The following is a 17,314-nucleotide window of genomic DNA, read 5'->3' as shown; positions in this document are numbered from 1 at the left end:
TCCCACGTTGTCAAGATTAAGGCTGTGTCCGTCCATGAACTCGGAGAAAAGGATTTTACGGTGAGTATAAAATCCTATTTTTATTTTCTTTCTTAATTTTCAAAAAAAAACGAAACATTTTTTCAGGTTTTCCCGGCCAAAAGCTCTCATGGCATTAGAGGTTGAATTTGGTAAATATCATCAGACTTGGAGATCAAAGTTTTTATTTAACCACTTGCCGACCTCCTCATGTAAATATACATCAGCAGAATGGCACGGACAGGCACATGTACGTACCCGTACGTCCTCTGCTTGACGTGGGTCGGGGGTCCGATCGGGACCCCCCCCCCGGTACATGCGGAGGTCGGTAAGCCTCGGGGAGCGATCCGGGACGACGGCGCGGCTATTCGTTTATAGCCGCTCCGTCGCGATCGCTCCCTGGAGCTGAAGAACGGGGAGAGCCGTATGTAAACACGGCTTCCCCGTGCTTCACTATGGCGGCGCATCGATCGAGTGATCCCTTTTATTAGGGAGACTCGATCGATGATGTCAGTCCTACAGCCACACCCCCCATAAGTTGTAAACACACACCAAGTGAACACTAAATGTTACAGCGCCCCCTGTGTTTAACTCCCAAACTGCAACTGTCATTTTCACAATAAAGAATGCAGTCATGAAAAAAATCGCTGATCGCCGCCATTAGTAGTAAAAAAAATAAAAATGCAATAAAACTATCCCCTATTTTGTAAACGCTATAAATTTTGCGCAAACCAACCGATAAACAATTATTGCGATTTTTTTTTTACCAAAAATAGGTAGAAGAATACGTATCGGCCTAAATTGAGGAAAAATACATTTTTTATATATGTTTTTGGGGGATATTTATTATAGCAAAAAGTAAAAAATATTGCATTTTTTTTCAATTTTTTTTTCAAAATTGTCGCTCTATTTTTGTTTATAGCGCAAAAACTAAAAACCGCAGATGTGATCAAATACCACCAAAAGAAAGCTCTATTTGTAGGAAAAAAAGGACGCCAATTTTGTTTGGGAGCCACGTCGCACGACCGCGCAATTGTCTGTTAAAGCGACGCAGTCCCGAACTGTAAAAACACCTTGGGTCAGCATATTGGTCCGGGGCTTAAGTGGTTAAAGAAAAAATTATGAAAGACTGTTTTGCAGATTTTCTGACAGGCCTGTAATGTATTATATGCTGGCCATACAAAAACAATGTCTTTCTTCTTCAAAAAAATAATTTTAAGAACATTCGTTCGATTTTCTAATCGTTAGTGGGGTCAAATCGAAATTCGTTTTTGACCACAGAGATGGGAAAATTAGAAGGAGCAGAATAGAAAATTTCTTGGTCAAAGGAATCTCCGAATATTAGGATATTACATGTAATCAATAAGACAAGGATTGTACATAGAACAATATCGGACCTCTGAAAGGTATAAGCATGCATATGTGCTCAGTACTTGGTTGGGCCCCTTTTGCAGCAATTACTGCCTCAATGCGGCGTGGCATGGAAGCTATCAGCCTGTGGCACTGCTGAGGTGTTATGGAAGACCAGGATGCTTCAATAAGTGCCTTCAGCTCTTCTGCATTGTTCGGTCTCATATCTCTCATCTTTCTCTTGGCAATGCCCCATAGATTCTCTATGTGGTTCAGGTCAGGCAAGTTTGCTGGCCAATCAAGCACAGTAATCCCACGGTCATTGAACGAGGTTTTGGTGCTTTTGGCAGTGTGGGCAGGTGCCAAGTCCTGCTGGAAAATGAAGTCAGCATCCCCATTGAGCTCATCTGCAGAAGGAAGCATAAAGTGCTCCAAAATCTCCTGGTAGACTGCTGCGTTGACCCTGGACTTAAAGGGGTGGTTCCCCTAAAAATAAACTTTTGACATTGCATTTGCTACATTAATTAGAATCGGCTGGTTTTATTTAAAAAATACCTCCGTACGTAGCGTTTGCTATATTTGTTCCCACCGCCACTTCCGGGTAGGATGCTGGCGCTGGGCGTTCCTAATTGATGGACAGGCATCCGACCGACGCATCCATCGCGTCACGAGATGCCAAAAGAAGCCGAACGTCGGTGCGCATGCGCCGTATAGAGCCGCACCGACGTTCGGCTTCTTTCGGCATCTCGTGACGCGATGGATGCGTCGGTCGCCTGTCCATCAATTAGGAACGCCCACCGCCAGCATCGTACCCGGAAGTGGCGGTGGGAACGAATATAGCAAACGCTACGTACGGAGGTATTTTTTAAATAAAACCAGCCGATTCTAATTAATGTAGCAAATGCAATGTCAAAAGTTTATTTTTAGGGGAACCACCCCTTTAATGTAGCACAATGGACCAACACCAGCAGGTGACATGGTTCCCCAAATCAACACAGACTGTGGAAACTTCACACTGGACTTCAAACATCTTGCAGTGTGTGCCTCTTCCTTCATACTCTGGGTCCTTGGTTTCCAAATGAGATGCAAAATTTGCTCTTATCAGAAAAGAGGACTTTGGACCACCAAGCAACAGACCAGGTCTGTTTTTCTTTAGCCCAGGTAAGACGCTTCTGACGTTTGTTGTTCAGGAGTGGCTTGACAAGAGGAATACAACCTTTGAAGCCCATGTACAGGATCCTTATGTGATCCTTATGCTCTTGATGCACTGACTCCAGCCTCAGTCCACTCCTTGTGAAAGTCCCCAACACTTTTGAATGGCCTTTTCCTGACAATCCTCTCCAGGCTGCGGTCATCCCTGCTGCTTGTGCATCCCTTTTTTCTTCCACACTTTTCCCTTCACACTTTTCCCACACTTGTCCCTTCCACATAACTTTCTATTAATGTGCTTTGATACAGCACGTTGGGAACATCCAACTTCTTTTGCAATTACCTTTTGAGGCTTTCCCACCTTATGGAGGGTATCAATGATGGTTTTCTGCTCAACTGTTACCTGCTGAACCAGACTGAGAGACCATTTAAAGGCTCAGGAACCCTTTGCAGGTGTTATGGCTTAATTGGCTGATTAGAGTCGGACACTTTGAGCCTAGAATACTGCACCTTTTCACAATATTCTAATTTTCTGAGATTGTGGATTTGGGGTTTTCATGAGCTGTAAGCCATAATCATCACAATTGTGACAAATCACGGGTTGAACCATCTTGCTTTGCATATAATGAGTCTCTCATATATTAGTTTAACCTTTTAGGTTGCATTAGTGAAAAAAATGCACTTTTGCACGATATTCAAATTTTTTGAGTATCGGCTGTATATTACTTGTATCATATATAATAATAAATACACCCAGAAGTAGGATATATGGGCATTATAACTAGGAGTCAAACAGGAAGCTATAAGTAGGGTGGAAGGGAGATAAAATCTTTTATATTAAAGTAGCACTGTGTCCCATCAGTAATGCCTATCCAGTGCCATTTATCAGTGCTTCATTTCAGTGTTGCGTATCAGTGCCACCTTATCAGTGCCCATTAGTGCAGCCTCATCAGTGCCCATCGGTGAAGAAAAAAACTACATTTTATAACAGAAACAAAGAAAAACTTTTTTTTTTTTGTTAGTTTAGCAAAAAAAAAAAATCCCAGTGGTGATCAAATGCCACCAAAAGACGGCTCTATTTGTGAGAAAAAAATGATTAAAATGGTGTTTGGGTACAGTGTTGTATGACCGTGCACTAAAAGCTAAAAAATGTCCTGGGCAGGAATGGGGGGGAAAGTGGCCAGTATTAAAGTAGTTAAAGTGCGTGATTTTTTTTTTTTTGGGGGGCGATAAGATTCCGGAAGGTGATGGTCCTTACCGGGTTTGGGAATTAGCACTATGGTAGCCTCTCTCATGGAGACGGGCAGGTCAGAGTTTTCAAAGATGGAGTTATATAGCGCCAGCAGCCTAGGGACCAGCAGATCCGAGTATGAGGAGTAAAACTCCACCGGTAAGCCATCCGATCCCGGGCCTTGGATGAAGGGAATTCAGCTATGGCTTTAGAGATCTCCTCCTGTGTCAGAGGCTCCTCTAGCTCCCGAGTCTGATCTTCAGTCAGCTGTGGGATTTGTATCTCGGCCAGGAAGGACTCCATTAGAGTGGGGTCATCCGAAACAGTAGTGGCGTGTATAGGGAGGTGAAGAAATTGCGAAACATCGACGCGACCTGAACAGGTTCAGTCACGAGGGTGTTGTCAGGGGAGCGAAGGGAGATCATCACCGGGGGCCTCTCCTCGCTATGCACAAGGTAGGCCAGCAACTTCCCTGCTCTTGCGCCGTGTTCAAATGACCTCTGTCTAAGGAAAAAGAGTTTGCGTTTGGACTTTTCATAAATCAACTGGTCTAGTGTCCTAGAGCATAACTTGAGGCTACCAGCCTTTTCTGCTGTGGGATCAAGGAATTCTCTTTCCGCTGTCGATAAGTTAGACGTCGCTACGTCCATGGCTACTGTAGAAGTCTGTTTCAGTTTGTTAATACGGGCCATGAGAGTCATCCGGGCGTGTATCTTAAACGCTTCCCATACTATCTGCGGCTGCGCTGAGCCCTCATTGGTCACAAAAATTGCTCCCAGTCAGTCATAAGATCATCATCCTCTGGTAATAGTTAGTCAAAAGGGGTTTAGACTCCTTGATGATGGTGGGCCTGCATGCGGCAAAGAAAGCTTAGCCCAATATGGACAATGATCAGAGAGCGATCTAGGTGCAAAACCTGCGTCCGTTAGCCATGAGAGGAGTGATCTGGAAAGGAGTATGAGGTCTATGCGGGACATAGAGTGGTGTGATGTAGAGACGCACGAGTAGGCCCGTGAGGTAGGGTGCCTATATCTCCACGTATCTACCAGATTAAAGTCCTTGAGAAGGCGTGCAAATCTTGTTGGGTGTGTGTGTGTGCGCCAGAGAGTGTGAGGGCCCGGTCATCCTGTCAAGGGCTTTGTCTAGCACATTGTTGAAATCACCCAGCCATATTGCCGGTACAGTGGGGTGCAATGCCATAAAATTAAATCCCTCAGTCAATACATTGAATTGAAACGGTGGTGGTACGTAAAATGCTAACAAGAGGACCATATCTCCATGCAACTTTGCCTTTATGAAGACGATCTACCCAATGGGTCCATCACCAAATCCTGGAGCTCAAAATGTGCAGTTTTAGCAATCAGGAGGGACACCCCTCTGGAATGTGTAGTGTGAACAGAGTGATAAGCTCAGCCTATCCCAGGCCGCTTGAGTGCCCTTAATACTGAACCCTCAGTGTGCGTTTCCACCAGGGCCACCACATCTGCTCTCAGCTTTTTCAGTTGCCCGAACACGGCAGACCTCTTAATGGGGTCTCTCACATTCCATGTAAGAAATTTTAATGTGGCCATGGACAGAGATAAAAATAATGTGAGGCTCCAGGATTCAGATCACCCCAAGGGGTCAGCAGATGGGGCGACTGCCACCGAGCCGGGGCGGTCTCCAGCGGTACTATTACAGTAATGCGGTACCAAGAAAAGTAAATTTGTGCAAGAAAAAAAAGACTATCTCTAAACCAGGGCTCAAAATTTAAAGTCCTGAGCTACTAGCCAGGCCTCAAGGGTTACGCGCCACCAGTTCCCCCTGCCTAACCCCTACGATGCCCCGCCCCTAATCTCGTCCCTAAACCCGCCCTCATAAATTATCTCATGAAATGACACTACATTTATGTTTTGTTTTGAATAACGTAACAACTTTATCCGTGCCCACCAATGGAGGGAGAGGAGGAGGGGGAGAGGAGGAGGAGGAGGAGGGGGAGAGGAGGAGGAGGAGGAGGAGGAGGAGGGGGGAGGGAGGGGAGAGGAGGAGGGAGGGTGGAGAGGAGGAGGGAGAGGGGAGGGAGGGGGGAGAGAGGGGGGGAGGAAAAAGGGAGGGGGAGAGGATAGAGGGAGGGAGGGGGGAATAAAATGTGGACAGAGGGAGGGGGCAGAAAGGACAGAGAGGGGAGAGAGGACAGAGGGGACATGGGAGGGGGGGGGGTGATGGAGAGAGAGGAGGGGGGAGAGAGGAAAGAAAGCAAGGGATGATGGAAATAATGGGGGGGGGGTGATAGAAGGGTTAGAGGGCAGAGGGAGGGGGAATAGAGGGGAGGGTAGGAGGTAGAAGCAGAAGAGGGGGAGGGGCTGATGTGATAATTAGAATATGTGGGCAATGCCGTCCACGACCTGACGGGGTGGGTGGGGGGGGGTGCTGGCAGGGGTGGATTCTTTGTCACACACCCCCAAACAAAATACCAGCCACCACTGATTGCAGAAATATATAGGGTGTTCTGAGATACTCCTCCTGCCATCCAGACACATGTGATCTCACCTACACTGCAAGTGAGACTGATACACCATGCTTTCACCTCCAGCCTAATACCAAGTGCTTCTCCTCCATGGACATTGCTGGGAATTGTAGTCCTCCACTATCGCACACAGCCTCTACTCACTGTGCGTCTACTTCCAGGGCTCCCGAGTCCTGCTACCTCCGCCCGACGCCTGCAGGTCCTGTTCCATTTTTATCAGCAGCACTTGATGTGTGTCGGACAGTCTGGGCAGAGAAGAAGACTCCGCCTGACACAAGACTTTGACAGAGACGAGGCTGCGAGGAACAACTACAGGAACCATACCCTGTGTCTGAGACTGTGTCCGTCCAGTGAGAAAGGGGGGGTGTTTTGCGGCCGCGGGTGGCAGGGCTTTCAGCTGCTGGATGGATACAGATACAGGGCATGGTTCCAGTAGTTGTTCCCTGCTGCAGCGATCCCCCCTTACCTGTTCAGTGCAGGCAGCACAGTAGTAGTAGTGTCCCGATTCCCGCGGCTGGCTGGGAAATGGGGGGCCCAGGGACAGCGCGGGTCCACCAGCTGCCCACACTTTGCCAATGCTTCAGTTCTTTGAGTTCTTCCCCTTTTGATCAACGGTGCTCGGCTCCCAGGCAGCCCTTCTCGCCAGCCCTCAAAATCCACTCGCAAAATGCGAGTGGATTTTTTGAGGGCTGCTCTAAACAATACAAACCCTAAACCCCCCCCCTTCCCCGCCCTGCACTGTCCCCAACTGGTGCGGGCATTAACCCCTAACTGCCAACAGGGCATAAACAGCGTCCAACCTGTGAAGGAAAAGCAAAAGAGTATTAAAACACATGTATAGGCCCTATCGACCTGTAACCCGACATCGGGCCATATGTTCCAACCCAGGTTGCACATTTTAGAGCACAGGGCAAAACTTTGCTGTGCTACGGGACACATTGTAGGACCGTGCTCACTGACCTAAGTGAGCTCATTAGCGGAGTTCCCTCCACCGGCAAGAGAGTACCATGAAAGTCTATTCCATGAATATGGAAAAATAGCGGTATTACCCTATGACGGGTATTGGGTGCTCCAATAAGTATACATCACATGGTAGGATGTGGCGGGCTTACCACCTGGCAGCACACCCAGCTTAGCAATAAAGAAAACCGTCCTAAGCCTAGATGATCCGGATGAGTCTGGGCGCACTCAAAAGTACAAGGCTCAATCCCTCCAGGCATAGGGGTGTATCAAGATCAAAGAGCAATGTCATTATGCAGTCAGGTGCCCTCCCTGCCATGCAGGGGACAAACGGGAACAATGATACTGGTTGTGCATGGACTTGTGGGTGTTGTGAGAAAAATGGGGACACAGGAGCTCCATCTCCTGCACAAGGAAGTCATCCCAGGGCTCTGGGCCAAGGAGCAGCGGATACAATGAGCAATGTCAGTATGCAGTTCCTGGCCCGCTCTCAAGCTATGGGTGATAAGGATCTTCTAAAAAGGGGGGAGCACATGAGAGCATGGAGTACAAGCAGATGTAAAATTGCATGTATACTTATCTCTGTGCATCTCGCTGCTCAAGCCACGCTATGGCTGCCTCTGGGTCCTCAAAAAAATGAGCTCTGTCATCTTCTTCCACGCACAGACGAGCTGGAAACAACATGGCATATTTCATAATTCTTGATTCACCTCTGTGAAGTACTTGCGCTTTCTTTGTACCTCTGCTGAGAAGTCCGGGAAGACGGCAACCATCTTGTTTCCAAGTGGGATATTACCTTTTTCCCTGCTAAGGCGGAGGATGGCATCTCGATCTCGGAAATTCAGGAACTTGGCTATGAAAGTGCGGGGGGGGTGCTTCAGCAGGCGGTGGTCTGCCCGGCATGCGATGTGCCTGCTCCACTACAAATGTGGGGGAGAAAAACTCCCTCCCATATGTATCAGAAAGCAGTGTCTCAAAATGTTGGGGGGTCTCTCCCTTCAACCCCCTCGGGCAGGCCAATGAAGCGGAGGTTACACCTGTGCAGTCTATTTTCGATATCATCCTGTTTTTGCAGGAGTTGGTTCACCTCAAGCTGCATAGCCTCAGTGGAAACTTGCAGAGGGGGGGAGGGAATCCTCTACTGTACTCAATCGAGTCTCTGCCTCTGTAACCCCTCTGCCTCTGTAACCTTCTCCCTGAGTTTCTGGACGTCCTGCCTGACCAAAGATATGTCCACCTTTTTCCTCCTCAATCCGCACTGTGATGTTGGTCTGACAGGACGTAACTGCTTCTTGGCAGGCTGTTATGACTTGCAGGAGTCTGGCCATGTCGGTGCCCTGGGCTACTTCCTCCCCCTGTGTGGTGGCGTCATCTTGGTCCACAGGATCTGTCTCCACATGGCGAAACTGAGCCAGCTTGCCAGCCGCCCCTGCATTCTTTTTTGACACACATGTTCCCTTGTGGTGCCCGGCCGGGGGGGTGTCTGTGACAGGTGATTTGTCTATGTTCATTTTCCAGGATATCCGTACAGGATTTTCGGCCGGCGGAGCTCAGGTCACTCGCATGCCGCTCCAGGCCTCACCCCCCGATTTTTTTTTTTTTTTTAAACAACAAACATGTTATACTTACCTGCTCTGTAATGGTTTTGCACAGAGCAAACCTGATTCTCCTCTTCTGGGGTCCTCCACCGACACTTCTGGCTCCTCCTGTCTTCAGAGTGCCCCTATAGCAAGCTGCAATGTATGGTATACCCTATAGCAAGGTAAAAAAAACTAGTGACTTTAGAACCATTCACTTCCTGCCCAGGACTACATGTCCCATGAGGCATTGCTTGTCACACATTCAAGTTCAGGCACTTACTAACATTTATGTATTGTGTACTGAGCTGTATGTGTGCTGCACTGTTTTCCTGATATGTAAAAAAAATAATGCATTCTGTATGCAGGCCAACTAACCCGTTGACACTTTTTTCATAATAGATTAGTTGTTGATTAATCGATTTTAGTTGTGTCGGCCCTACATCTGACATAACTTTCTGTTAGCCCTGCATTCCATGGATCATCTCTGTTTCATTGTAGTTGGTTAACTCACTTGACTCTGCCCACAGTGGAGCGGCAGACATCATGGTTTGATGTGTTTTCCACAGGGAAGCTTTCCAGCCGGTGGCTTGATGATGAGCGTTGTTTCATCTGTTATTGTGTAAGGTGAATGCAATCCATACTTAAAGCTAAACTCCAGATAAGAGGCACACATAATGCAGCTCTATATCCCTTTAAATATTTATTATGTGTACGTTTTTGTTTTTAACCACTTAAGCCCCGAACCAAAATGCAGGTAAAAGACCAGGCCCCTTTTTGCGATTCGGCACTGCGTCGCTTTAACTGACAATTGCGCGGTCGTACGACGTGGCTCCCAAACAAAATTGGCGTCCTTTTTTCCCCACAAATAGAGCTTTCTTTTGGTGGTATTTGATCATCTCTGTGGTTTTTATTTTTTGCGATCTAAACAAAAATAGAGCGACAATTTTGAAAAAAATGCAATATTTTTTACTTTTTGCTATAATAAATATCCCCCAAAAACATATAAAAAAAAAACAATTTTTCCTCAGTTTAGGCCGATACGTATTCTTCTACCTATTTTTGGTAAAAAAAAATCGCAATAAGCGTTTATCGATTGGTTTGCGCAAAATGTATAGCGTTTACAAAATAGGGGATAGTTTTATTGCATTTTTATTAATTTTTTTTTACTACTAATGGCGGCGATCAGCTATTTTTTCCGTGACTGTGACATTATGGCGGACACTTCGGACAATTTTGACACATTTTTGGGACCATTGTAATTTTCACAGCAAAAAATGCATTTAAAATGCATTATTTATTGTGAAAATGACAGTTGCCGTTTGGGAGTTAACCACTAGGGGACGCTGTTGGGTTTATGTGTTCCCTGAAGTGTGTTTACAACTGTAGGGGGGTGTGGCTGTAGGATTGACGTCATCGATTGTGTCTCCCTATAAAAGGGATGACACGATCGATGCAGCCGCCACAGTGAAGAACGGGGAAGCCGTGTTTTCATGCGGCTCTCCCCGTTCTTCAGCTCCGGGGACTGATCGCGGGACCCCCGCGGCAATGGGGTCCGCGGGTCCCGGAGCTTTGGACCGGGTTGCGGGAGCGCGCCCGTGACCCACGGCTGGGTACATGTATAGGACGTACCTGTACGTACATCTGCCCAGCCGTGCCATTCTGCTGACGTACATATGCAGGAGGCGGTCCTTAAGTGGTTAAAGACAATGGCCCGGATTCAGATAGAATGGCGTAACTATATGCGGGCGTAGCGTATCTCATATACACTACGCCGCCGTAACTTTGAGAGGCGAGTACTGTATTCAGAAAGAACTTTCGCCCGAAGTTACGGCGGCATAACATATATGGGCCGGCGTAAGCCCGCGTAATTCAAAGTAGGCTGGTAGGGGGCATGTTGTATGGAAATTAATCGTGACCCCACGTAAATGACGCGCCTAACGAATGGCACATGCTCAGTATCACGTCCAATTTTCTCCGTAAATTACGCCGGCTCAATGCTTAGTCGACGTGAGCGTAACCTACACCCATCCCCATTCACGTACGACTTACGCAAACGACGTAAAATACGACGCTGTTCCGACGTCCATACCTTAACATGACTTACCCCTGCTTTATGAGGGGTAAAGTTACGCCGGTCGTACGCCTTACGTAAACAGCGCAAGTACGTTCGTGAATCGGCGTATCTAGCTCATATGCATATTCGACGCGGAAATATACGGAAGTGCCCATAGCGGCCAGCGTAAATATGCACCCCAAGATACGACAGCGTAAGAGACTTACTTCAGTCGTATCTTGGACAAATTCTAACTTAAATGCCTTTCTGAATAGGCGTATAGATGCGACAGCGCAGATTTCTGAATCCGGACCAATGGGTATAAGTATATGAATTTGATTTGGCATCAATTTCTTGCAATCCCCTATACAGTATACAGATGGTTATGCTGTTTGACTGGGCTGTGTAAATCTCAAAAATAGATGGACCGAAATACAGACCCTTTGGCAGGCATACACAGCCCCTATGTACTTCATTTGTATATTTAGCTTTTTTTTCAGAATTTCAGCTTTAATACCATCAATAAACACTACAACAGTAACAACTGAATTACAAAGATATCTATCTAGGTTGGTCCACTGTTCTTCCCTGGGTGCCACTTCTGCTTGTTACCACTGGTATATACATTTAAAAACTGATGATGGCACAAGCCAGTTTTTACTATAAGACTTTTATTGTAATCCAACAAATGACATCAGAGACTCATAGGAAAGTCTGAAAGTTAATTTTGTTTTAAATTTTGAGTTTAGAACATACCTGATCCTACCAGAAATACAGTGTCCTTGTTATTTTCTGTGAGTTGAACCACTAATCTCCCATTCCCTGAGTATTGGAGATGAACAAAGGCAGATGTATTTGTAGTCCAGCCTGGCTAACAACCTCCAGTGAGTCCCATATTGTAAGCACCAACTGGCATTAAAGGATAAGTTCACATTTATAAAAAAGTTAAAATAACTGCACATCTTTTTGGCAGGTAAAAAAAAATTGCATTCATCATTTTTTGCAAAGCATTACACCTGCGATCAGCAGATAATGTGTACAATGCAGGGCACCTGCAGACTATCAGTGTAAGCTGTCTGTTTATACAGGTAGGCAGTTACACAATGACAGGAAGCATCAATGAACTACCTAGAGCGTGCCTCAGCGCCCTGGTAGTTCATAGAGTCAACAGCCACAAAGGTTGTCAGTATTTGTAGTTCTCTCATCCACGGCCGTGTTTTTTTCAAAATTGTGACAGTGGTTGCAGGAGAAGATCCTCTGCTAGCTCTCACAATGGGGAATCTGGGGGGTGTCATGTGTCACGTGTTACAAAAGGTCAACCTTTAGGAGACCAAGAGATTAAAGCGGAGTTCCACCCAAAAGTGGAACTTCCGCTTAATCCACTACTCGCCCACTTACATGCCACATTTGGCATGTAATTTTTTGGGGGAGGGAGTGGGGGCTTCAGGAGGAGTGGGACTTCCTGTCCCACTTCCTCCTTCCGCCGAGGGGCTGCTAAGGCGAATAGTCTAATCGCCTTTCTGCAGCCCCTCCCTGTAGGCGATCGCTTGGGACACGTGACAGGTCCCAGGCGGTCGCCTTTCCAATTGGATGGCGCAGCGCCGCTCGCGCATGTGCAGTGACCCTCGCGCATGCGCAGTGGGTGCCCGGCCGTGAAGCCGAAAGCTGTTACGGCCGGGTGCCCACACTTGGAATGAAGACGCTGGCCGGAGAGGGGGGAGAGGAGCGGAGCCCCGGCCCTCGCTGGAATGTGGAGCAGGTGAGTGTATGCTTATTAAAAGCCAGCAGCTACACTTTTTGTAGCTGCTGACTTTTAATAAACATAAAAAATGACTGGAACACCCCTTTAAGCTGATCAAATCCCGGGCTACAGAATGCTCATCAAGTGTTCCAGTGTCGCAAAGAATCGTGAAATGCTCTTGCCTTACAAAAAAGGTAAAAAATTGTCTAGCTCAGGTCTGTTGCAACTCCCATGTTCACAAACCTGACTTAACCACTTGCTGGTCGCAGTGTGTATGTGTGTATGTGTGTGTGTGTGTGTGTGTGTATATGTATATGTATATATATATATATATATATATATATATATATATATATATATATATATATATATATAATAAATATGTGTTGCGGTTTGCAAGTGGTCTACCAAAATTATGGCTGATGATATCGGCCATAGCCCTGGTGTCTTTTTTTTTTTTTTTTTTTTTTTTGCAATCGGGAGCCAGCTTTCTCATGAAACCATTTTTAGAGGCTAATGAGCCGCTGGAATGGTTCCCCCTCCCAGTGCTCGTCAGTGTCTCTGGGGCTTACATTTTCCGCTGGTTCGCTGGAAAATTATTCGACGGTGTGGCCTAGTGGCACGACACGATCCTGGCACATGCCCTTTTGACAAAAATAAGACGCTTAGTTGGCCAACAATCGTATCGTGTGTACAAGGCTTAAAAACACAGCCATGAATAAAAAATAAATAAAAAAAAACATCCTCCGAGAACAACTTTTCCCAACCAACCAAGAACAGTTTTGGTGAGAAACACTGCCTTTTCCATGATGAGGCACCTTGCCATAAGGCAAAAGTGATAACAAAGTGGCTTGGGGAACAAAACATTGAAAGTTTGGTTCCATGGCCAGGAAACTCCCCAGACTTTAAAAGGATTGTAAAGGCAGAAGGTTATTTATCTTAATGCATTCTATGCATTAGGATAAAAAGCCTCCTGTGTGCAGCAGCTGCCCCAGCACCCCCTAATACTTACCTGAGGTCCCTCTCTGTCCAGTGATGTCCACGAATGTCTCAGCCATCCCAGATTCTCTTTCCTGATTGGCTGAGACACAGCAGCAGCGCTATTTGCTCCTGCTGCTGTCAATCAATGTCAGCTGGCCCAACAGGGGAGAGAAGGGGCCGGACCAGGTTATGGCTTTGTGTCTGAATGGACACAGAGCTGTGACTCAGCTCAGGTCCCCTCATAGCAAGCTGCTTGCTTTGAGGGCACTGAATGGGAGGGAGGGACCAGGAGCAGTGAAGAGACACCTGAGAAGAGGAGGATTCCCGCTACTCTGTGCAAATCCCCTGGAACAGAGCAGGCAAGTATAACATGTTTGTTATTTTTATAGGAAAAAAACGAGCCTTTAAAATCGCTGTAATCCCATTTAAAGGTCAATCCTCAAAAGGTGGGTGAACAAATAAAAAAAAATAAAAAATTCTGACAAACTCCAAGCATAAGGGTGACAACTCTGCGCCAAGTGAATAAATATATAGTAATAAATAAAACAAACTGCTCTCCTCAAAGAGTGAATGCTCCTAGTGATATGGGTAAAAGATAGGCGCTAATAATTAATAAAAATACCAATGAAAATCCTAGGACTGCACTCCTGAAGTCACTAATCCTTATCAAATAAACAAATGTGCACAAAACATTATCAAACAACATATGATTTAAAAATATTGTGAAATATCAATTAGTGCAAATAATATTCAGTCCCAATCTTAAGCACAAAAAAATATTATGATAATAGATCAAAAGTCCATAAAACACCAAACGCCCATTCCGTGCTTGCTGTGATATACTGATAGAGAAGGGATCCTTCACCAAACTTGAATAAACACCCAAAGTGACTGGATAAGTAATCTGCTTACCAGAGCACATTGACTCCTCTACTAAAAAGAGAGTCAACGAGAGCCCATGCAGGACAATGCCCTTCACATAGGCTGAAATGGAGATATTAGTCGACTTCCTCCTTAAAGGTCTCGGCCAGATATGAAAGAACAATGGAAACATCCATAGCGTAATTTTGTTTATTAAAAATGACCGCGCAATTGTCATTCAAAATGCGTCAGCGCTGAAAGCTGAAAATTGGTCTGGGCAGGAAGGGGGTTCTCTCAGAATTTTTGGCCATGGCTGTACTATCTTTTGAAATCAAGCGATAAACCTAGTTTAACCACTTAAGGACCGCCTCCTGCACATATACGTCAGCAGAATGGCACGGCTGGGCACATGTACGTACAGGTACGTCCTGTACATGTACCCAGCCGTGGGTCGCGGGCGCGCGCCCCGGTGCGAAGCATCGGGACCGCAGGACCCGATCGCCGCTGGGGTCCCGCGATCAGTCCCCGGAGCTGAAGAACGGGGAGAGCCACGTGTAAACACGGCTTCCCCGTTCTTCACTGTGGCGGCTGCATCGATCGTGTCATCCCTTTTATAGGGGGACACAATCGATGACGTCACTCCTACAGCCACACCCCCCTACAGTTGTAAACACACACTAGGTGAAACATAACTTTTTTTTTATATATATATATATTTTTGGGGGATATTTATTATAGCAAAAAGTAAAAAATATTGAATTTTTTTCAAAATTTTCGCTCTATTTTTGTTTATAGAGCAAAAAATAAAAACCACAGAGGTGATCAAATACCACCAAAAGAAAGCTCTATTTGTGGGAAAAAAAGGACGCCAATTTTGTTTGAGAGCCACGTCGCACGAGTTAAAGCGACGCAGTGCCGAATCGCAAAAAGGGGCAAGGTCCTTTAGCTGCATTTTGGTCCGGGTCTTAAGTGGTTAAGAAGCATATAAAGTGTGGCTGGATTACAGTTTATCACAAAAAGGAAGATTTTTGTAATATTTTTTATATATTTATTTTATTTATTTATATATATATATATATATATATATACACACACTGTATAATTTTGTATATTTTTTTCTTCTATTATAACAGGTAATAATTGAAGTGACCGAAATGCTTCACAATGCCAGTCTACTTATTGATGACATTGAAGACAACTCCAAACTTCGCAGAGGTTTTCCTGTTGCCCATAGCATTTATGGGGTTCCATCTGTTATAAATTCTGCAAATTATGTATATTTTTTAGGATTGGAGAAAGTTTTAACACTTAATCATCCAGATGCTGTCAATGTTTTCACCCAGCAGTTACTTGAACTGCACCGTGGACAAGGATTAGACATATACTGGAGAGATACATATACTTGTCCTACTGAAACTGAATATAAGAGCATGGTTTTGCAGAAAACTGGAGGTTTGTTTGGACTAGCTGTAGGCCTAATGCAGCTGTTTTCATATTCTAAAAAAGATCTGAAACCTCTGCTAAACACTCTTGGACTTTTCTTTCAAATCAGAGATGATTATGCCAATTTAAATTCTAAAGAGTATAGTGAGAACAAAAGCTTCTGTGAAGACTTGACAGAAGGAAAGTTTTCATTTCCAACAATACATGCAATTTGGTCAAGGCCTGAAAGTACTCAGGTACAAAATATACTGCGGCAGAGGACAGAGAATGTAGACATCAAGAAATACTGTGTGCATTATCTAGACAAGGTTGGCTCCTTTGAATACACAAGACAAACTTTAAGAGAGTTAGAAAAGGAGGCATACGGACAAATTGAATTACTAGGAGGAAATCCTGAGTTGGTTTCAATAATTGAACAGCTGAGCCAAACGTACAAAAACCCATCATAGCCTTGCCAATTGCTGAGTGTGACAAAAGTGTATCTTATTACAAAGATTTGTTTATCGTTCAAATATTAAATCCAACAACAAAAATATGTGAATGTTTTTTTTTCTATATTAAAAGTGGACTGTAAACTCATTAAAGTGGTTGTAAACCCCATTTGTGAAATCTGACCTGGGCACATATATCTGTAGTATTTACTTATCTCTCTCCAAAGCTCTAAGTCCCATGTCTTTCTGCTGCTCCATTCTTCTGTTATCCGTGTGATAACTTCTGACAGGTTATTTTGACACAAATATGAAATCAGCTTGAAATTTGTGTCGGGAAGGGGGCTTAGAGATAAATAAGCAGAAAGCTTGTCTATTCACAGTACAGCTATGCAAGTTTCTTTGTTCCTATGTGTATGGGGGGGTGGTTCTCCAATCAGCTGTCACACAGTGTATGCCCAGACTCCACACCCACTGCTGAAATGGGAAGAAAGATTTCTAACACAATATGCACTTTCTAAAGAGTATAGAAAGCTGAAGACTGCAGATATACATGTAACATGTTTCATCTTTGTGTATCATCTGAGGCTATTCACTTCACTGGGTATATGTGAGAGTTTACATCAATGTTAAGTCCTATCATACCAAATGTGGCTATGGAACACATACATTTCATATAAAATATTAGCACGGAAATTGTTCCCCTTCCTCAACTGAGTATATGCCAGAGCAAGAGCTAATGACCTTTCCTTACTGGAATAGTTGTACAGTGATTTTTCCAGTATCATATTTTAAAAAGTGAGCAATTTCTTTTTCTTTTTTTTTGGTAGAGAAGGGAAAGATTAGAACCTACGTGACAATGTTTAATTGCTATATGAACAGGAAGTTGGCAGAATCTGTGTGAACATTTAATTACTTGCGGACCGCCCGCTGTCATTGTACGTCAGCTGTTTGAAGTGGATTACTGTTGTTATGGCAGCAGATAGCTGCCATAACTCCGGTATCCTCTTCAA

General features: G+C 45.0%; 1 protein-coding gene across 3 annotated transcripts in view; it reads left to right on the top strand.

The window, feature by feature from the left end:
- The window catches only part of GGPS1 (geranylgeranyl diphosphate synthase 1), a 173,494-nt gene extending 157,042 nt beyond the window's left edge, over positions 1-16,452 (top strand). For all 3 annotated transcript variants that reach the window (XM_040350727.1, XM_040350730.1, XM_040350729.1), the window contains one exon: positions 15,564-16,452. In XM_040350727.1, coding sequence (XP_040206661.1) covers positions 15,564-16,322 — 759 coding nt within the window. In that variant the 3' untranslated portion in view covers positions 16,323-16,452. The remainder of the gene's footprint in view (positions 1-15,563) is intronic.
- Positions 16,453-17,314: the final 862 nt, after the last annotated feature.

The sequence above is a fragment of the Rana temporaria genome, chromosome 4 (assembly GCF_905171775.1).
Source record: "Rana temporaria chromosome 4, aRanTem1.1, whole genome shotgun sequence".
Classification (NCBI taxonomy): domain Eukaryota; kingdom Metazoa; phylum Chordata; class Amphibia; order Anura; family Ranidae; genus Rana; species Rana temporaria.
This window is presented reverse-complemented; position numbering and strand designations above follow the sequence as displayed.